At 43.4% G+C, this 19,165-nt stretch overlaps 1 protein-coding gene across 5 annotated transcripts in view; it reads right to left on the minus strand.

Moving 5' to 3' along the window:
• Positions 1 to 1,744: 1,744 nt before the first annotated feature.
• vgll4b (vestigial-like family member 4b) overlaps positions 1,745 to 19,165 on the minus strand; it is a 106,900-nt gene continuing 89,479 nt past the window's right edge. For all 5 annotated transcript variants that reach the window (XM_067998654.1, XM_067998653.1, XM_067998655.1 and 2 more), the window contains one exon: positions 1,745 to 4,171. In XM_067998654.1, the coding sequence (XP_067854755.1) occupies positions 3,891 to 4,171 (281 nt within the window). In that variant the 3' untranslated portion in view covers positions 1,745 to 3,890. The remainder of the gene's footprint in view (positions 4,172 to 19,165) is intronic.

Below are 19,165 nucleotides of genomic sequence, written 5' to 3' on the forward strand. Positions count from 1 at the left end.
AGGGAGACATTCTCTGCCAGCTGAGAATAATATTGATGATGGTCTGGCAGCAAGTCAGCTGCCTGTACTCTTGCTTGTAGTTGATGCGTGCCCCAGGGAGATCATAAGAAATGAAAAAGGAGGGGATTTCATACCGTCAAAACTAAGCTTCCCTCATTTTTCCTGATTCAGATGACCAGCTACATACAGTGCAGAGAATGAGAAATGAAGGTACAACAATCCTTGTCTGAATTAAGTTATTCTTCATGTACAGCATTTCTCTTTCTTCCTCCCTCTGAATTTTTCTGTGTGGTTAATATTTTCATGTTTCTAATTAAGTGTTTGCCAGTTTATTCATTATTATTTTCATTAATTCATATAAAAACAAAGCACGTTTTTTTTTAAAAAATAAGAGGGGCAAAAATACATGTGCTTGCCTTAGTATAGCATCACACCCACTAGACAGTGTGCTGAATGGGATCGATGTGGTTAGGAAATGTACTGTGACTATACAATTTTTTAAAAAATGCTTTTTTGTAATTTTCCAAGTTATTTGAGCACAATGCACCTATGAAGCGTAACATTGTTCAATAGACAATTACTGCACTGAGAAAGAGATGGGTGATGTTATGTAAAAAGAAAAATCCTTTACGGATACAAGGATTGAACAGAGTTAAAGTCCAAGTTCAATAACAATTTTTTATATTTCATGGAGCCGGAATATGAATCCTTTGATCTCTCCACCACCAGCTGATATGCAATTTGAATACAAGAAAGTGATTGTTCAATTTAGACATACAATTATAGATTTCAGCTGATGTTGTCACAACCCCTCTTCTATATCCCAAGTGACTGCTTTGTTCAGGATATTACGTTGCTCCTTTGGAATTCTCATTCAAGAGGTGCTGAAGCAACGAGTGAAGCTAATGCGTTGGCCAACAGCAACAGTCCTCTTGTAGAACAGAAAAAGTTGACAGAAAGGCCTGAAGGAGGAACTAGAAAGGGACCCATAGGGTTAGATGAAGTGTGGGAGGAGGCTCACATGGAGCATAAACAGCGACTTGGACCTGTTGGGTTGAATGGCCTGTTTCCGTGCATTATTTGTAATTCTTTGTAATTCGTGGGTCACGCTCATCATTGCTCCCGATGAAATGACCTCTACATTGATTGAGATGATTGTGCTGCCCTGTCCCAAGGATTCAAGGGCATTTCACATGATTTAACTTTACATCACAACGGAAATTATTCCACATGAAAGTTTTGCAATGTTTTGAACTTTAAATTATGTTAAAGTTTAAAATCTTTCTGTGGTATTAATATAATGATACAGGTCTCTGTTTAACATTTTCTGATGGGTAAACTACATCTCTCACTGATGAGTAATGTGGTCACCCTCACTGGTAAAATCTAAAGCACACCTCTCATACAATATCCTCTGAGCACAATTTCAGTTAAGCTAATATTCCCTTCTATAGGATCTGAGATAATGTTCACTTTCGCTAGGGAATTACTGATTCCTATGGCTTACATCTGGACCATTCATTTTCTATTGATTTAAAATAGCAAAGTCATGAAAACAGAATGGATTTTCCAGGTGGATTTTCAGGTCAGGTCAGAAAGGAAATGACTTCTTCGATTATAACATTTTATTTCGAAGTGGAAGAATGCTGCTACACTTACTAAATTTTACTTTGGTTGCAATATTTTCCATACTTGCTGATCTAAAAAGAACAGGTAACAAATCTCAATGAAACTGCAAGAGACAAATGATTTAAGAGCACTTTATTGTTCTTTGAGGCTACTTTAAGTACAAAAAGTGGCCTGTCAAAAGCTTTTTTTCCATTTTGGGTGAAACAAGGCCGCAAACAAGAGGGATAAGAGTTCAAATTTACAAACTGAAACTAACAGTAAGTACACTGTAGACATTTCTGCTTTCTGTAGTAACGAAAATTGTAGACAAATCTGGTCTATACATTGTAGAACGTTTTGCAGTCTCTTGAAATTTATAATTAATCCACAATCCCTGGATTGTTGTTTGTATTCTTGTTCAGTTGTCTCACATTAAAAAAAACAGCCAAGTAACCAGACGCATAGAGTCCACAGACAGCAGCTACAGCCTTCTACCATTATAATGCTCAGTAGCCTGTAGCAGTAATGAACTAGTGGCTATTAATGCTAACGCAGTGTTTCCATAGATAACTGTGTTCCTGCACTTTTTACCTTATAACAGACAAATCTACACCAAACAAAAAAGATCAACTTTTTTTCTCCAAACAAAAAAAACTGCATGATTACAACAAAAAGGACAGGGAAAATTAAATAGCTACATATCATTAACAAATTAATTGTTCCTCAAAAAATACCTACGAATTTTTTTTGTACATTCTTTACGCACAGCGTAATGATGGTCTTATAGTTACCTATATAAAAAGTGTTCATTTAGTGATTTTCCTACAGAGTAGGGTACTGAATGCCAAAGCAGACAAGCGGTAACTACCCAGTAAGGTGGCGATGAAATGTGTATGGTTTTACTGGGATGACGGAATGTATGGGTATGTGTGACTTTCTCAAAGGCAAAGGCTAAAATGGGAAGCTATAAAGCATTACACAGCTGCTTTCTGTACCTCTGCCTCTAGTAGTAGTAGTTGTAGTAGTAGCTATTAATACAGCAAACAAAATAGCATTATACTATTGGAGGAATGTACACCTTGGCACAGGACTAGAGTAAGCATAAAAAAATTTTAAAATTGTATTCTGCAAGCCATGACAATCTGCATTACCACATTAAAGCCAAGCCAAGTATTTTCTTGTTTCAAATAAAGTAACGACTTGTTTAACTGTAAATCTGAGTCTGATTTTACAGACATAATGGGAGCTATTGTTTATTATTTTATTAAGCAGGTTGTATTTGTTATGCATTGATTATTCAGTCATGCACAAAGCTATTGCCGCCTGTACCATGGAATTTATAATCTACTGAATATTATATGCGGGCCTTTCCTGAGGCTATCCTCTTTTGCTGGCTTCTACCAGTGTGAATACATGCTTAAATGTCATTGAGTAAAACTGTACCAGCAGTAAGTATCTAGGACTGTTATTGGTGAAAATAAACTACAGTTCTGAAGAAAAAGCTCTAGTATTAATTTTCATTATGCCTATACAATATAGATACCAGCTATTTTTAAAAATCATGCAGCTACTTTAATAGAAGCACTATTGACCTTCATATCTCAAATCTATTTTAACAAGCTGACAAATACAGATGAAGGGTGTAGGAAAACAAAATGCCCGTGTTCTTTGAAAAAAAAAATGCAGTCCAGTTGTGAGCACCAAGCACAAAATGTAATCTGAAGCTAGAGAAAGGCTTATACCTGTATGAGACTTTCCCTTCCAAAGCTGTTTTGCCTCTGTAAAGCGCAATACACATCATACTAAGCCCTCATTGTCAGCAGTCTGCCATCTAACAAAGCAAGAAAATCTGATGTAAAGTTGACAAGCAACTTCACCACTCCCCAATAGTGCAAATCAGACATACAGTTCTTTTCAAGTATATAAACATACAAAATTACATAACAGAAAAGCAATGTAAGCAAACCACACAAACTCTAGTCAAAGGAACTAGCAGAGGCCAAAGCGTTTGGGTCAACCAATCCTAGCATGGCTTTTTGGGGCAGCAGAATTGCATCAGAGGTTTCTTTGGTAACTGAGGCAGGAGATTAGGATGCTACATCATACAACTTATATGAATAGTTCCTGCTAATTTTTTTTAGGGCACCCTTTTGTAAATGCTAAGCATATACACAAAGGTGCCTAGTTAAAAAAAAATATCCCCCTCCCCACTTATTTAGCAGTGTTCAAGCTCAGTCAAACCATGCATTTCACTCAGCACAGAATGCAATGTGGTCCACTCTTCAAGAGACGACCGAAGGGGAGTGATTGTGATTGATCATGTGGGATGAAGGTGAGGACTGTCCCCTTCTTGAACCAGAATCAGGGCTGCTAGAAACTCCATCTTTGGCAGCCTTGATTTGAAGCCATGTTTCTCCAAGAGCTTTGGCAAAGTGATCATCTACTGATCCTGTGATAGAAACCGAATTCGTCACAGGCTCTGGTTGCTTGTACTTCTCTCCAAGGCTTCGGCGAAAGTGTTCTTCCACAACAGGATCACAAGTTGTAGCAGTAGTTATGGAAGCTGTAAGAAAGATCACAATTTAAAAGGTGGTAGGGGGGAAAATCACGCCAGATTAAAATAACATTTTCTCAAATTTTGTTTATCATCAGAACAGAAAAAGAATTCCCAAATCACTTAAACTAAACCATCTGGATTAAAATGAAAGTATCTGTAATGTCCACTTAAGTCCCACACACTCCATCTAGTTTACACATTAGAAATCAGATATTTGCCATTATGGAATGACAGCAAGTAATCCATTACAAATGGCACAGTACCAAAACCCATCTTCCAACTGGGATTACAAACATGGGGGGAAAAGTTTGTTAAGGGCCGTTTTCAGGCTGGGGTAGCGTGATGCGCTAGTACCCTGCGCTCGATGGCCTCTACGCAGGCAGCACGTGAACTTCATGCTGCCTGCTACTTACCATGATATCTCCGTGCAGCCAACGCTACCCGCGCTGCTGAGAGGCTGCACGCAGAATGAGGAAGTTAGAAATGGGGCGTGCACAGCGCACGTCATCAGCAGCCTGCACCTCTTAAAAGGTGCAGGTGCACATTTCAAATGGCAGGTACACAGCTTACTTGGAGGAGGGAAAGATGGCCACGAGGATAGTAGGACCGGCGCGAGAGAGAGCTCCACACTTCCCCGATGATGCTCTGGAGGCCCTGGTGGAAGGCGTGGACGAAAGGAGGGCCAACATGTATCCGCAGGGTGGTCGGAGACCCTCCAGACTGTAGCTCCGTATGCATTGGCAGGCTGTGGCGCAGGAAGTAAATGCCAGGAGCATTGCACCATGTACGTGGGTGCAGTGCCGAAAGAAGTTCAATGATTTGACACGAGTGGTCAAGGTGAGTGAATGCAAGTGTCAAGTGGCACATCCTACCAACTGCACCACTGCTCCACGCATCATCCTCTCCGTCACCCACCCATCCACCAACAAACACTGCCCATCCATATGCAATGCTGCACTGGGCATGCTGCATCTCACCCACACATAGTACCACACTTGCAGGCACACAACCACCACTTAAGTCACACAAACTGGCAGCTATTCTACCACAACAGGCACATCACGCACACACCTTGCAGGAGACTCACTGGCACACTGTCCTCTGTCTTGCAGGAGAAGGCGGCACATAACAGCCGGCAGCAGGAGGGACCTGAGGGGGATGGGCACGTTTACACGTCCTCACCCCCCTAGAGGAGACAGTGCTTCGGATCACTGGGTGGGCCGTCGCTGCAGCCATCACAACATGGCGTGCTGAAGATCCCGATAAAAGGGGTCTCTGCATATTTAACGCTCCTTCTCCTTTTCCACATCTCCCTCTTCCCATAATCTTTTCTGACACACGTGCTGCAGATGCTGTCAGCATGCACGTCCTAATTGCTCCTCTCCCCACTCCACAACTTAACCTGTTTCTTTTTGTCATTGCAGATACCCACGAACACGTGGCGACACCGTCCGAGGAGGAGGAGGACACTGAAGCCACATCGTCACTCGATCTGACACTTGCTTCCACCAGCTCAGTGACGACACTGCGCGTCCTTTAGAGGCTAGGTTGGAGGAGGGATCTGCACGTGGTGAGACACCGAGCACAAATGTGCAGAGCCGGGGTGGAGGGAATGGATACCACAGGTGCCAGCTCGTCGGAGGGTGAGGTCACTAAGTTCTGCTGCAGAGGAGTCAGATGAGGACTTCTATGGGCCAGGCTACAGAAGACGGCTGATGGGCGTACACCATTAAATGCTTGGGGGCACTGGAAAGCACGCCAGAAAGCCTGTGCACAATGAGAAGGGGCATGGAGGACTCCAGCTCCAACTTGGCACAGGGCTTTGCGCAGAGCTTGGAGCCCATCCTTTCCCACATGGAATGGGGGGGGGGGGGGGGCGGGGGCGGTCACCTCCATCGGCGCACCTGTGGAACCCACTGTGTTGCAGCATCACAGCTTCCATTGCAGCAAAAACATCTGTCATCCAAGGTCTGACTGCTGCATTTGGAGCTTAAATGACTGCCTTGGAAGCTCAGATTGCTGCTATTGTGAGGCGGGGGAACACTGTGGAACGGGGCTTCCAGAGAGTCACAGCACTCCAGCAGATCACCAGGATTGCTGTGGCGCCGCCCCGGGAGAGTAGCAGTGGCGCCATGGCAGTCGGACCTGCTGTCCTCTCTCAGGACGACAGCCTTCCTGCTCCCACTCCTGCCCTCCGCCAGTGTCCCTGTTATGGCCAGTCGGGCAGCCAGGCCAGACTACTGCAGCCCATGCTGTGATGGTGCATTCTGAAGCCGGGCCCTCCCGGCTCAGAGCTGCTCGAGGTCGTCCTCCAAGGACATCTGCACACTCCTCAGTTGAAGGCCAGCAGCCTCCCACCACCCATGCTCCAGCCACTGGGGAAGCACCTTGTAGGAGCAGTAGGAAAGGTAAAGGCACACGAACAACAGGCACTAAGGGAATGCACAAGGGTGATTAGTTCTGTTATATTTGCATAATTTCATTTATTCATTGATAAACGAGACTTTGATTTTGCATTTGGTGGTGGTTTTTATTTATGCAATGAGCTGAGAGGGACACCAATGTGTAATCAGATGGAGGACGATTTGATTGTCTTGTGGGAGCAGAAAGTTGGGGAGTGTAGGACTGTTGGTGAGTTGGGGGATGCAGTTCAAATTACTGATAGTGGGCACGGATCAGGCGAGCACGCAGAGCCCTTGCAGACTAGGCGTGTGGTTCCTGTTGCACCCTTGCGTCTTCTTCCACTTCCTCTTCTGGCTCCACCCCCTCCTCCTCAGCCTTCGGCTCAGGGTCTTCTCCAATCATTGGTGGCAAAGGCTGGTCCATCATGCTGGCAAGGTTGTGCAGCATGCAGCAGACCACCACGAATCTGCCCACCCGCTCAGGGGAGTACTGTAGGGCTCCTCCAGACCGATCCAGGCGGCTGAAGCGTTGTTTGAGGAGGCCTATGGTGTACTCCACGATGTTGCGTGTAGCAGCATGCGTCTCATTATAGGCAAGCTGTGCACGTGTGCACGGGTTCCTGACCGGTGTCATGAGCCACGGCATGAGGGGATAGCCCTCATTACCCAATAGCCAGCCTTTGACTTGCCAAGCCAGGTGAAAGATAGCTGGCACGTTGGACTGCCGCATAACGAAGGCATGTGACTACTCCCAGGGTAGCGGGCATTGACCTCCATGATTCGAGGCATGTGGTCGCACACCAGCTGCACATTGAGGGAGTGGAAGTCCTTTCAGTTGACAAAGACAGCTGAGTTGATATGCGGGGCACACAGGGCAATATATGTGCAATGGCATCCTGCACCATGGGGAAGCCAGCAATGCGGGCGAACCCTCGTGCTTGCTCGTTCTGCTGGTCTCTGTGGAGAGGGACGATGATGAACCTGTTCCTCATCTGATACAGTGTATCTGTGATCTCCCTTATGCAGCAGTGCGCTGCAAACTGCGAGATGTTGCACGTGTCGCCAGCAGAGGCCTGAAATGCTCCTGAGCCATAAAAATTCAGCGCCACGGTGACTTTCACAGCCACAGGCAATGCTGTCCTCACCCTGCTGAGAGGCTGAAGTTGTGGCCTCACCAGTTGACAGATCTCGGTCACAGCTTCCTTGGTGAACCTCAGGCGTCGGATGCAATCCTCCTCGGTCATGTTGAGGTAAGAGAATTGGTCCCCTAAGGCCCTCATTGGGTAGGGCCTCCTGCTCAGTGCCCTGCGCCTCCTCGCAGCTTGACCTGCTATGCGTGGCCTCTCTGCATGCTCCCAGTCATGCTCAATGCCCAGCGGGAGCCCTAGCAGACCGCCCATGGTTGGCAGGAATGTTGTTCAACGAGGGTTGTAACTTTCCGAACCATAAGGCAATACCTGCCAAATCACTCTCAAATATACTGCAGCAACTCTCAGTAAGAATAGGGAGCTTCAAAAAACACCTCCTGCGCCACCAGCAGCCAGAAGCAATAATCCAGCAACTAACCTGCAACACCTGCATGGCTCCTTTAAATAGTGCTGGTGGGGGGGGTCCTGCAGGCACTGTAAGACACTGTCAGATGGTTGGGGTTAAGACTTGAGTTGAGCATTAGACACCATTTTGGACCTTATCACTTTAAATCAGCGTTTCACACTGATTGCCCGCATTTTCTCCCTACTTTACATGCTTCCAGCACTCAGTATTTGCATATGCACTAACTCCTATACTAAGATGGTGTCCAGCGCATGTCACGCTGGAAACATGCGTGCACATCCAAGACGCCATCTTGGATGTCAGAGAGGCCGTGTAGCACTGAAACAACGGGCACTACACAGCCCAATTTAGCGCCCAAGGTCTCTTGTTCCGAGCCTTTTATAATAGGAATTTTCCTTAATCTTCTAGCATAAATAGAAGCCAGCTCATAATTCCACCCAAACTGGCAGTGCTTTGATGTTAGTTGAGATCTTATGTGTTGAGCTGAATTCCCCAATTAAAGAACAATTCTGAGGATGGAGGATAGGAGAGTATATTAAATCTAAAGTTTTTCTCTCCATGCAGTTATCTCTTGTGTAGCTCTCACTACATTGCATTGGGATCGATGTGTTTCCTGGCTCCAGGTGGTGATCCCCACTGAACAGACAAGAGCTGGTTGCATATGTTGCTTTGCACAGGCCTTTATAAGCCTGAAGACTTCAAGATGGTGGGTCTTCTGTAAGCTCCAGCTCACACTACTGTTGGGCTCACACATGAAAATTGTGTGTGGAAACAGACAGCTGCTGTGAAATCATACTTCAAAAAGGAGTCAGCTCCATCAAAACTGAAGATAGTGAAATGAGGGAAAAATTAAAATAATGCAATCAGTAGTTGAAACCTAGAATCATCATTAGAAAACAGGATCCCGCTTTCCTGTAAACTTATTTGGAACATACAAAAAAGAGATATACACACAATTGCAGATCGTCCATGGTGTTGCTCATAATCAGCTGGAGGATACACTGTTTAGTGACAATGTGGCGTTTAACATACAATATATTAAGGCTCTTGATTTACTGTGATTAAGTCAAACTGCGTTTTTTTTTAAACAAGGTGCTCTGGGATTTTGGGATCAAATTCCATGGCTGTCCATTTGTCCGTGAAAACAAAGTCAGTGAACTTGATTACATGTTCCTTTAATGCATGTATTGAATTTTATCTCAACCTTTTTTTTCAGCCCAGTTTTACTTAACAGGAGTGGCCCACTGGGCCTTTGCATCCCAACAGCGGGTTGGAGCTAGGTATTTAACAGCACTTTGTAAAGGGGGACAGGGAGCTGCGAAGTTTAGAAGCATGGCAGGGAAGAGATCCTGGGCTTTAATAACATCGGGTGGTAGATCTCGGGGGTTTGGCAGAACAAAGGGAGGTGTCCTAAGACTTTACAGTATTGGACAGGGGATGCTGACATTTGAAAGCACTACAATGGGGCTTCTGGGGTTTAACAGCAAAGCGGGTAGAGCCTGTGATTTTGTGCCACTGAGGGATGGTGTTGGGTTTTGACAGCACTGGAGTGCAGGTCCTGCAACAATGGGTTGTTGAGACCAGATTGTCCTGGACTAATCTTGCCAATCCTAGCTGTCCCATCTCTTCCTGGGTGAGAACAGAAAGAGTTAGCATGTCTGTAAAGCGTGGGATGGAGGAGCCCAGGATTTATCAGCACTGCAGGTATGTGTGCCAGGGCCTAGCAGCATTCTGCAGGCTAGAGTCTCAGAGAAGAGGAAGTCTGAGAGCACTTGGACTTGGGTCCCAAGATCTAGGAGCACTGGGTCTAAGCCCTAGATGGGAGTGTTCCAGGATGCAGGAACATTTTGGGGCTTCTAATCATCTGGCATCTGTGAGGAGGACAGAGGTCACAGGGTCTGTGAGCATTGGGAGAGATATGGAGGGTGTAAGATCCCAGGTTGTGGCTACACCGGGGGAGGGGGGGGGGAAAAAGAGAGGGGATAGAAGGACAAGTTATTTACAAACACTGGGGGAAACAGGTGGTGAGGTCAGAAGTGACTGAAAGCACTCGGAGGAGGGTTCCGCAAGGGGGAGATGGGATAGCCGGGTCTGGCACCATTGAGCATTTGGGGGGGTGGGGGGGGGGTGGGGGGGCGGGGGAAGAAAAAAAAATATCGGCAAGGCTAGCCTAGGAGAATGTGACGCCAACAACTGCTAGCTTGTAGTACCATACCCAACACACCTCATCCTTCAGGCAATTTTTTAGTGCCATATGTGCTTTACATAAAACAACCACATAAAACTTTAAGGCTTAAAAATTGGGGTAATGCCCAGAGCAAATCTAAGACACTGGGAGCACATCAGAGGCTGGACCATTGGTCCAGAAGAAGAATGTGGTCAGAGAAGGTTCAGGGTGGACTGGGCTGCAAAGGATTTAGACAGGCAGGCTTTTAGAATAGCTGTCTTTCCCATGGCATTGCTCAGGACCATGAGGAGGGACAAAAAGGTCACAAGCACAGACTTCAGCAATTAGCAAAGTGAAAGTTGAGTCCTAGGCTCTTGACAGAGTTTAGATCTCTTAGCCATAAAATCCATCTATCAAATTTTGGCCAAGAAAATGTTTTTTAAAAATTATGTTTACATTTTTATTTACATGCATAAAGTGTGCAGCTGTGGAAAAATGATGGCCAAAAAAATATTCAAAAACTATGAGCAATTTGATTGGTTCAGTTACCTTTTTAAAAATCAGTAGATTTTGTTTTTACTAAGTTCTGATTGGTTGCACCCAACAATTTGCATTTATATAGCGCCTTTAATGAAGAAAACGGTTCGGTTCCAAGGCATTTCACAGAAGCGTAATCTGACAAAATTGACACCGAGCCAAAGGAGGAGATAGTAGGAGGGGTGACTAAAAGCTTGGTCAAAGTGGTGGGTTTTAAAGAGGAGAGAGGTGTAGGAGCGAAACGTTTTAGTGAGGGAATTCCAACGCATAGGGCCTAGACGGCCGCAAATGGTGAGGCAAAGGAAACAAGAGGCCAGAGTCTGAGGGCTGTAGAACTAGCGGAGGTTACAGAGATAGGGAAGGGAAGACCATGAATTTAAACCCAAAAGGGATTTAACATTTCCCCCCAGATGATTTGATTCAGGTTCTGCCGTTATTTATTACAAAATTTTGATTGCACCTTGTTACATCTCTTTCTACACACACACGCACCTAACATTTTAAAATTCATGTGATTGAGTAAATGTATCAACAGGAAATGTGCGCAGTCATGATTTTGTTGTGCATTGCGACACTTAGCAATACCAGAATAATGCCTGCTTCTATTATTTTTAATCCATCCTCCCAACACTAGTCGGTACAAGCCATTTTGATTTTTACCCAATTTATTTCTTCTGTGCTGATGAATATTATCTTTAATTTAATATATTTATTTTCATTGATTTTTCCTCATGTTCAGCCTGTTTACTCCCAAGTCTTTTTCCACCTCCATGTTTCTTCAGCCTTGATGGCCATTCCCACTTCCTGACCCTCGGCCTGCAATGCCTGTGGGCTCCAATTCCAAGACCCAAGGTGTCTGTTCGCTCCCTCTACTGCTCCTCGATCCTAGGCTTACAACCACCACTGCTGACTCCGTTACACACCAGGGACAGGACGCCCTGAGTCTAATAGTCATGGCTTTTGCCACAGTTAACTTGTGAAATACTGGTCACTCCTTCTCACTCCCCTGAAAATTAGGCATCGGGTCAAGAGGCCACCAGCGCAGCATTTCAAAAGACAGATGATCAACATGGTAGCAGAATTTTAAAAATATATTCCTAAAGCTTACTTGCAAAAAATAACAAGTTCTGCCCCCTACAAAAATTTTAAGTTGTTCCGCCAAATCCCTCCCACTCTGTTCCCATCTGCACTTTACACCAGGTTCTGCCCCATTAAATCCCTGCCGCCCTGCTCCATCCTGGCCCGAGTCCTTCCTGCCATTGCTGAAAGTAAACTTCAGCCAGTGTTTCTGCTCCATCGGCTTTTTACAAGGATGATACCAGAACGGAGAGGTTATAACTATCAGAAAAGACTGAACAGATTGGGGCTCTTTTCTCTCAAAAAGAGAAGGCTGAGGGGTGACCTGATAGAGGTCTTTAAAAGTATGAAAGGATTTGGTAGGGTTGATGTAGAGAAGATCTTTCCACTTGTGGGGGAGTTCAAAACTAGGGGTCATAAATATAAAATAGTCAGTAATAAATCCAATAACGAACTCAGGAGAAACTTTACCCAGGGAGTGGTTAGAATGTGGAACTTGCTACCACATGGAGTAGTTGAGGCAAACAGCATAGATGCATTTAAGGAGAAGCTAGATAAGTACATGAGGGAGAAAGGACTGGAAGGGTATATTGATAGGGCGAGATGAAGTAGGGAAAGAGGCAGCTTGTGTGGAGCATTAACACCAGTTGGGCCGAATGGCCTGTTCCTGTGCTATAAATTCTACGTAATTGTAAGTAATTCCCGCAGAAGAGGAGGTTCTGGTGGTGCTGGCAGTCTTTCTCCAAGTTGGACCTCTGCCTGGCCAGCTCTGCTCCCCTGCAGCCTGTCTCATTTTTGTCAACTCCTCTCTCCTGGCTCCATTTTCTGAACCCCTACCAATGTAAAATCCAATTTGCAGCTCTTAGTAGCGCCATTCCCTTTTACCACACTACCCATTACTTCCCAGTGAAAAGTAATGAAGAGACAGGATCAGAACAGCACAGGAGAGAAACAAAAGAGAAAACAAATGCAGCTGGGTGCATGTGGAGAAAAAGAGCTATAGAGAGAGAGCACGAGAGCGAGCGAGCGAGCACGCACGCAACATGACAGAGAGGCAACAGACCGTGTCCTCTAACTTACTGTGAACAACTCCACAAGAGATCTACCAGTGTGTATAATATATCTATAATATTAAAAATATTACAAATGCATGTACTTATGGTCAACTTTTCCATGACATATTCCCATGTCCATTTTTATAATGGAAACTGTCTATTGAAAGCATGCTATGCTGAAATTACACCCTTCCACCAATGGAGACACTGCAGCACCACCAGTGATAGGACGATGTAGGGTGACAAGTTTACGTAGGAAGTTTCCACTATAAATGTGGACACAGGAATTTATATTGGAAATAAAAAATTAAGGACAAAACATGGGACTTTAAAATGAGGATTGAATTACGTCCATGTGCCTTGATCCAAATTATCCGATACCCTCTAACCCCCACTTCCCCTGAAGACTACGCTTGGTCTGGATTACTGAGCATAGGTTGGTAAAGATTGGTGAGTATGGGAATTAGGTGCAGAAGGGGAAGGAGGTGCTAAGCGATTTAAACCAAGGGACTATAATCTAATCTATCAACTTTTAAAACTTAAATAAAAAATAAAATTAAAAAAAGACTAAGTAACTACCAATTATTCTGAGATCAAGCCAAATACATTTACTAAATAGAATCACTTGAGATCTAGATTATATTTAGTCCTCAAAATAAACTACTGATTAAATAAAAACTAGAAATGGCAGTACAGGCTGTGTGTCAGGACTGTATTATGTGGGAATTTGTGGATAGCTAGACGGTCCTGGATTGCCACATCTGCAGTAAACGTCTCTGGTTTGAGACACTCTAACTCGTACTCCAGCTCAAAGACTCTGAGCCAGAGACACTCCGACACATAAGGGAGGGGGAGGTAGAGAAGGTGGTCCTGGAGGCACTGGTCCTACCCAACAGGTACAAGGTACTTGATACCTGTGAGGATACAGATGAAGGCTGCAGGGAGGATGCCCAGAATGCTAACCATGGCACCGTAGAGCATGAGGCAGTCCAGGAAGGCAGGGGAGGATCAGAATAGAAAGGTTGTAGTCACACGGGATTCTATAATCAGGGGGATGAATAGCGTCCTCCGCAGTGGCGACCAAGAGTCCAGGTGGGTGTGTTGCCTACCTGGTGCAAGGATAAAGGACATCTTGGAGCAGCTGGAGAGGAACTTGGAAAGAGAGGGGCAAGATCCAATTGTTGTGGTCCATGTCGGCACCAAAGACACAAGGAAGAACAAGGAGGAGGTCCTGCTAAGGGAATATCAGAAGCTAGGAACTAAATTAAAAAGCAGGACCTCACAGATGGTAATCTCAAGTTTACTACCCAAACCATGTGCTAATTGGCATAGGGATAGGCAGATCAGAAAGGTGAATGTGTGTCTGAAAGAGTGGTGTGGGAAGGAAGGTTCTCCATTTCATGGAACACTTGCACCAGTACTGGGACGGGAAGGAGCTGTACCGCTGGAACGGGCTCCTCCTGAACTGGAATGGGACCAGAGACCTAGCGGAAAGGATAAATAGGGCGGTAGATAAGGCTTTAAACTAGCAAGATAGGGATCTGGTAGCAATAACAAAAGCTTAAAGATAAAAGAAACAAGAGATGAGTGTAAAGGTCAGATCAGAGCAAGGAATAAAGATAACATAAATGGTCAAGGAACAAATCTAGTTAGAATTAGAACTGTTAAAAATAAAGTAAAAGGAACAACTATTAAAGATGAACTAAACTGCCTGTACAGCAATGCACACAGCATCCAAAATAAAACAGGGGAATTGGACGCAATAATCCATAATGAGGAACCAGATGTAGCAGGAATAATTGAAACGTGGCTACATAAAGAACAGTACTGGCAACTAAATATTGCAGGCTATAACATAATCAGAAAGGATAGAGAAGGAAGAAGGGGGGCGTGGAGTAGCTGTACTAATTAGAGCTAACATAATGGCAGTAGAAAACTGGGACATAACTAACAGAAGAATAGAAACAGAATCTGTACGGATCAAAATAAAAGATAAGGGATCGATCACGCTAATAGTGGTATATATACTACAGACCACCTAATACAGGAAAGGAGGTGGAGGAAGAAAAATGTAAGCAAATATGTGAAATGAGTAAAGGACATAGAATAATAATCATGGGAGATTTCAACTATCCCCAAATAAACTGGCAAGAGGTAGAGAAAAGGGATGCAGGGAATTGAGTTTTTACAATGTGTAGAGGACTCCTTTCTTACCCAATATGTAAATAGCCCAACAAGAGAGGTGCTGGAAATGAATCAGAACGGATAAGAGAAGCAAGTGTAGGGGAACATCTAGGCAATAGCGACCACAACATACTACGGTTTAAGGTAAACTTTAAGAAGGACATAAGTAAGACAAAGGCAAGAGTAATACATTGGAAAAAAAGTTGATTTTCAGGGGATGAGAATGGAACTAGGGAAAATAAACTGGAAAATTTACTGATAAACAAAGAAATAGATCAGCAGTGGGATACATTTAAAATGATGATCAAGAGAGTCCAGGAGAAACATATCCCACTAAAAAGCAAGAACAAATCAGCCAGTAATAATACACCATGGATGAAGAAAGAAGGGCAAAATTGAAACTAAAGAAAAAGGCATACACTAAGTACACAGCCAACAAAGGAGAGGATGACAAAAGGGAATATGAAAAGGTTAGGAAAGAAGGTAAAAAAAAATTGGGAAGGCAAAGAGAAACTACGAAATTAAATTATCAAGGAATATTAAAAGAAACAATAAAGTATTCTACTCAAAAAATAAATAGCAAAAGAAAAATCAGGATTGGATAGGGCCACTAAGGGATACACACGACAAGCTCACAGGTAATGAGAGTGAAATGGCAGAAATATTAAATAATTACTTTGCCTCAGTATTTACCAGGGAGACGAACATGGTGGGCATGACATTAGAAGAAGCGATCAAAAAAGATATAAAGACATTTAAGATAGAAAAGGGGGGAGATAATTGATGAACTAATCAAATTTTGAGAGGATAAAACCACCAATCTGGATAGATTCCATCCGCACATATTAAAAGAAGTTAGGGAAGAGATAGCAGAGGCACTATTACATATATACATAAACTCATTAGAAAAGGAAATAGTGCCAGAGGACTGGCGGACAGCTAATGTGATTCCTGTATTTAAAAAGGGAGATAGAACCAGTCCAGGGAACTATAGACCAATTAGCTTAACATCAGTGGTAGGAAAGATAATAGAATCCTTACTCAAAGATGCAATAGAAAAACATCTAGAAACCGAAAATATAATAGACAGCATGGATTTCAAAAGGGAAGGTCATGCTTGACCAACCTTGTTGAATTCTTTGGGAAGTAACAGAAAGGGTAGACTAGGGTAATGCAGTAGATGTAATATATTTGGATTTTCAAAAGACCTTCGATAAGGTGCCGCATAGTAGACTCATGACAAAGGTCAGAGCATGTGCAGTCAGGGGACAGGTAGCAGAATGGATAGTAACCTGGCTACAAAACAGAAAACAGAGAGAGTAGGGGTTAAAGGTAGTTACTCAGTCTGGCAAAAGGTAGGAAGTGGTGTTCCACAAGGATCGGTGCTGGGCCCACTGTTGTTCACTATTTACATTAACGATTTGGACTCTGGAATCAGAAGTACAATTTCAAAATTTGCGGATGACACCAAATGTGACAAAATACAGGAAGACATTAATAAGTTTTCAGAATGGCTGTGTAATCGGCAAATGAATTTCAAAATAGACAAGTGTGAGGTATTACATTTTGGTAGGAAGAATAAGGGGGCCACTTACTGCTTGAATAATAAGAGTCTAAATGGGATAGAGGAGCAGAGTGATCTGGGGTTACAAATACACAAATCACTAAAAGTAGCAACACAGTTTAATAAGGCCATAAAAAAGCTAACTAAGCACTGGGGTTCATTTCTTAAGGGATGGAATTGAAAAGCAGAGAAGTTATGTTAAAGTTGTATAGAACCTTGGTTAGACCTACTGTGAACAGTTCTGGTCTCCATATTATAAAAAGTATATAGAGGCACTGAGGTGGTGCAGAAAGATTTACTAGGATGATACCAGAACTGAGAGGTTACACCTATCAGGAAAGATTGAGCAGGCTGGGGCTCTTTTCTCTTGAAAAAAGACTGAGGGGTGACCTGATCAAGGTCTTTAAGATTATAAAATGGTTTGATAGGGTAGACATAGAGAAGATGTTTCCACTTGCAGGGGAGAGCAGAACAAGGGGCTATAAATATAAGATAGTCACTAACAAATCCAATAGGGATCTTAGGGGAAACATCTTTATCCAGAGAGTGGTTAGAATGTGGAACTCCTACTACAAGGAGTAGTTGAGACGATTAGCATAGATGCATTTAAGGGGAAGCTAGATAAACATAGGAAGGATACACTAATAGGGTTAGATGAAGTAGGGGAGAGAGGAGGCACGTGTGGCGTGTAAACACTGGTATGGACCTGTTGGGCCGAATGGCCTGTTTCTGTGCTGTACATTCTATGTAATTCTACTTGTGTTGATAGGGTGAGATCCTTATGCATCACAGGATATCAACTACTACATATAAAAAGCAAAATATATGCTGCCTATGCTTTACTCTGTCACCTAATTCAAATTACTGGATAAATCAAAATTCTATGTTTCTGCACTAAAAATAATCAGGAATAGGCTGTACTTATATGCATTTTATATACAAGATTATATATTCATTATTTATAAAATTAGAATACAGTATGCAAAATTGTAGTTAAAAGGGGTTCTAGCTGCCTTAGTGCCAAAATAGGTCAGACATTCTGACAGTGATATAAATAGCACGAACCATTTAACTTCCTTCATGACATCTTATTTGTAAAGTCATTTATGAGCTTTAATTCTCAAAGAAATAGTATTCAATAATATTTAGCATAAAAACTGTACCAGCCTGGATTTTAAAAAATGACCAATTTGCCTCCCCTCATCTGGATTGTACTGTGTGAAGGTGTAAAGTCTATATACCGGATACAACTGTGCAGTAGTAAGATCAGGATTTCCTCATTTATCCAGATTTTTTGGTTGAAATTGAAGTAAACTGCTGATGTAACTAGAACAGAAGTTTGTTTTGGATCCAATCCAAACAGCATTATACTTTGGTCTGCAACTCCACCAGTTTTATGTCAGAATCTGTCTGTTGAAATGGACAAGCTAGGTTGAAAACTGACTGCAGTAAGAGTTACCCGTGACATGTATGTGTACAACATGACTGCTGCGTTTTTTGCTGTTACGGATTGATGGTATTCTGTCCCATAATGCTGAGCTTTTAAGTAATATAAACCACTCTCTGTTTTGCTGCCATCACTTCACGTTAACAATTCAACATTCTTGTAATAAATAATCAGTTGTTTTCTTAATTAAATCTCAAGCAACCTTTATCCTAATCGGCAGCAAGTATCTTGCATTTTGTGCTCATGACAGTACAATTTGAATTACCCAGATTAAGTTGACAGGGTCCCTTTCTTTTAATGCAAACCCAATTTTAGGTAAAATCAGTGAGAAACACCAAAAAATAAAATTACAAATTAGACTTAGAGGAGCCCATGGCAAAAGGAGTAAAATGTTCAAATTGCCCACCCTAATTAACTGTTAAGTTCTTACACCAAGGATATTACAGAATGGAGTGGAGTGAGAGAAGAACACACATAATAGAACGAAAGTGGACGGAAAAGCAAAAAGTAATCGTGGCTGAATCTAAAAGGAGACACTTTGGGGGGGGGGGGGGGGGGGTTCTCAGAGTGCACAGGGAAGAGAGTGAGGGGTTAGGGGATTTCTTTATGGGAAATCTGGAAGTGTGGGTTTCCTGGATGTCCGTACAATTTTGACGTAAGGACGACTTTCAACTTTTTTCCCAGTAGGTTTTCCATCCAGTAGCCAGCTAGACTGACAGGCTGGCTGTCAGTCAGGCGGAAGAGCTGCAAGGGAGCAGATGCTAGGGGGAGAGAGGGGAGGCGGTCCGAGGACCGGGGGGGAAGGGGGGGGAGGCAGTCCAAGGTCAGGGGCGGTCGGAGATTGGTCGGGTGGGGGGAGGAAACTTGAGACGGAGATGGGGATGGGGGGCGGGGAGGTGTCGATCACGTGTGTCGTATCACGGCAGGTAAGCTTGTTGGGTCTGGAGGAAACTCCTGCTCCTCCTGGCCCACAAGCAGTGCAATAAAGGCACTTAACTGTTGATCTGGGCCTT

The sequence above is a fragment of the Heptranchias perlo genome, chromosome 17, assembly GCF_035084215.1.
Source record: "Heptranchias perlo isolate sHepPer1 chromosome 17, sHepPer1.hap1, whole genome shotgun sequence".
Taxonomy (NCBI): Eukaryota; Metazoa; Chordata; class Chondrichthyes; order Hexanchiformes; family Hexanchidae; genus Heptranchias; species Heptranchias perlo.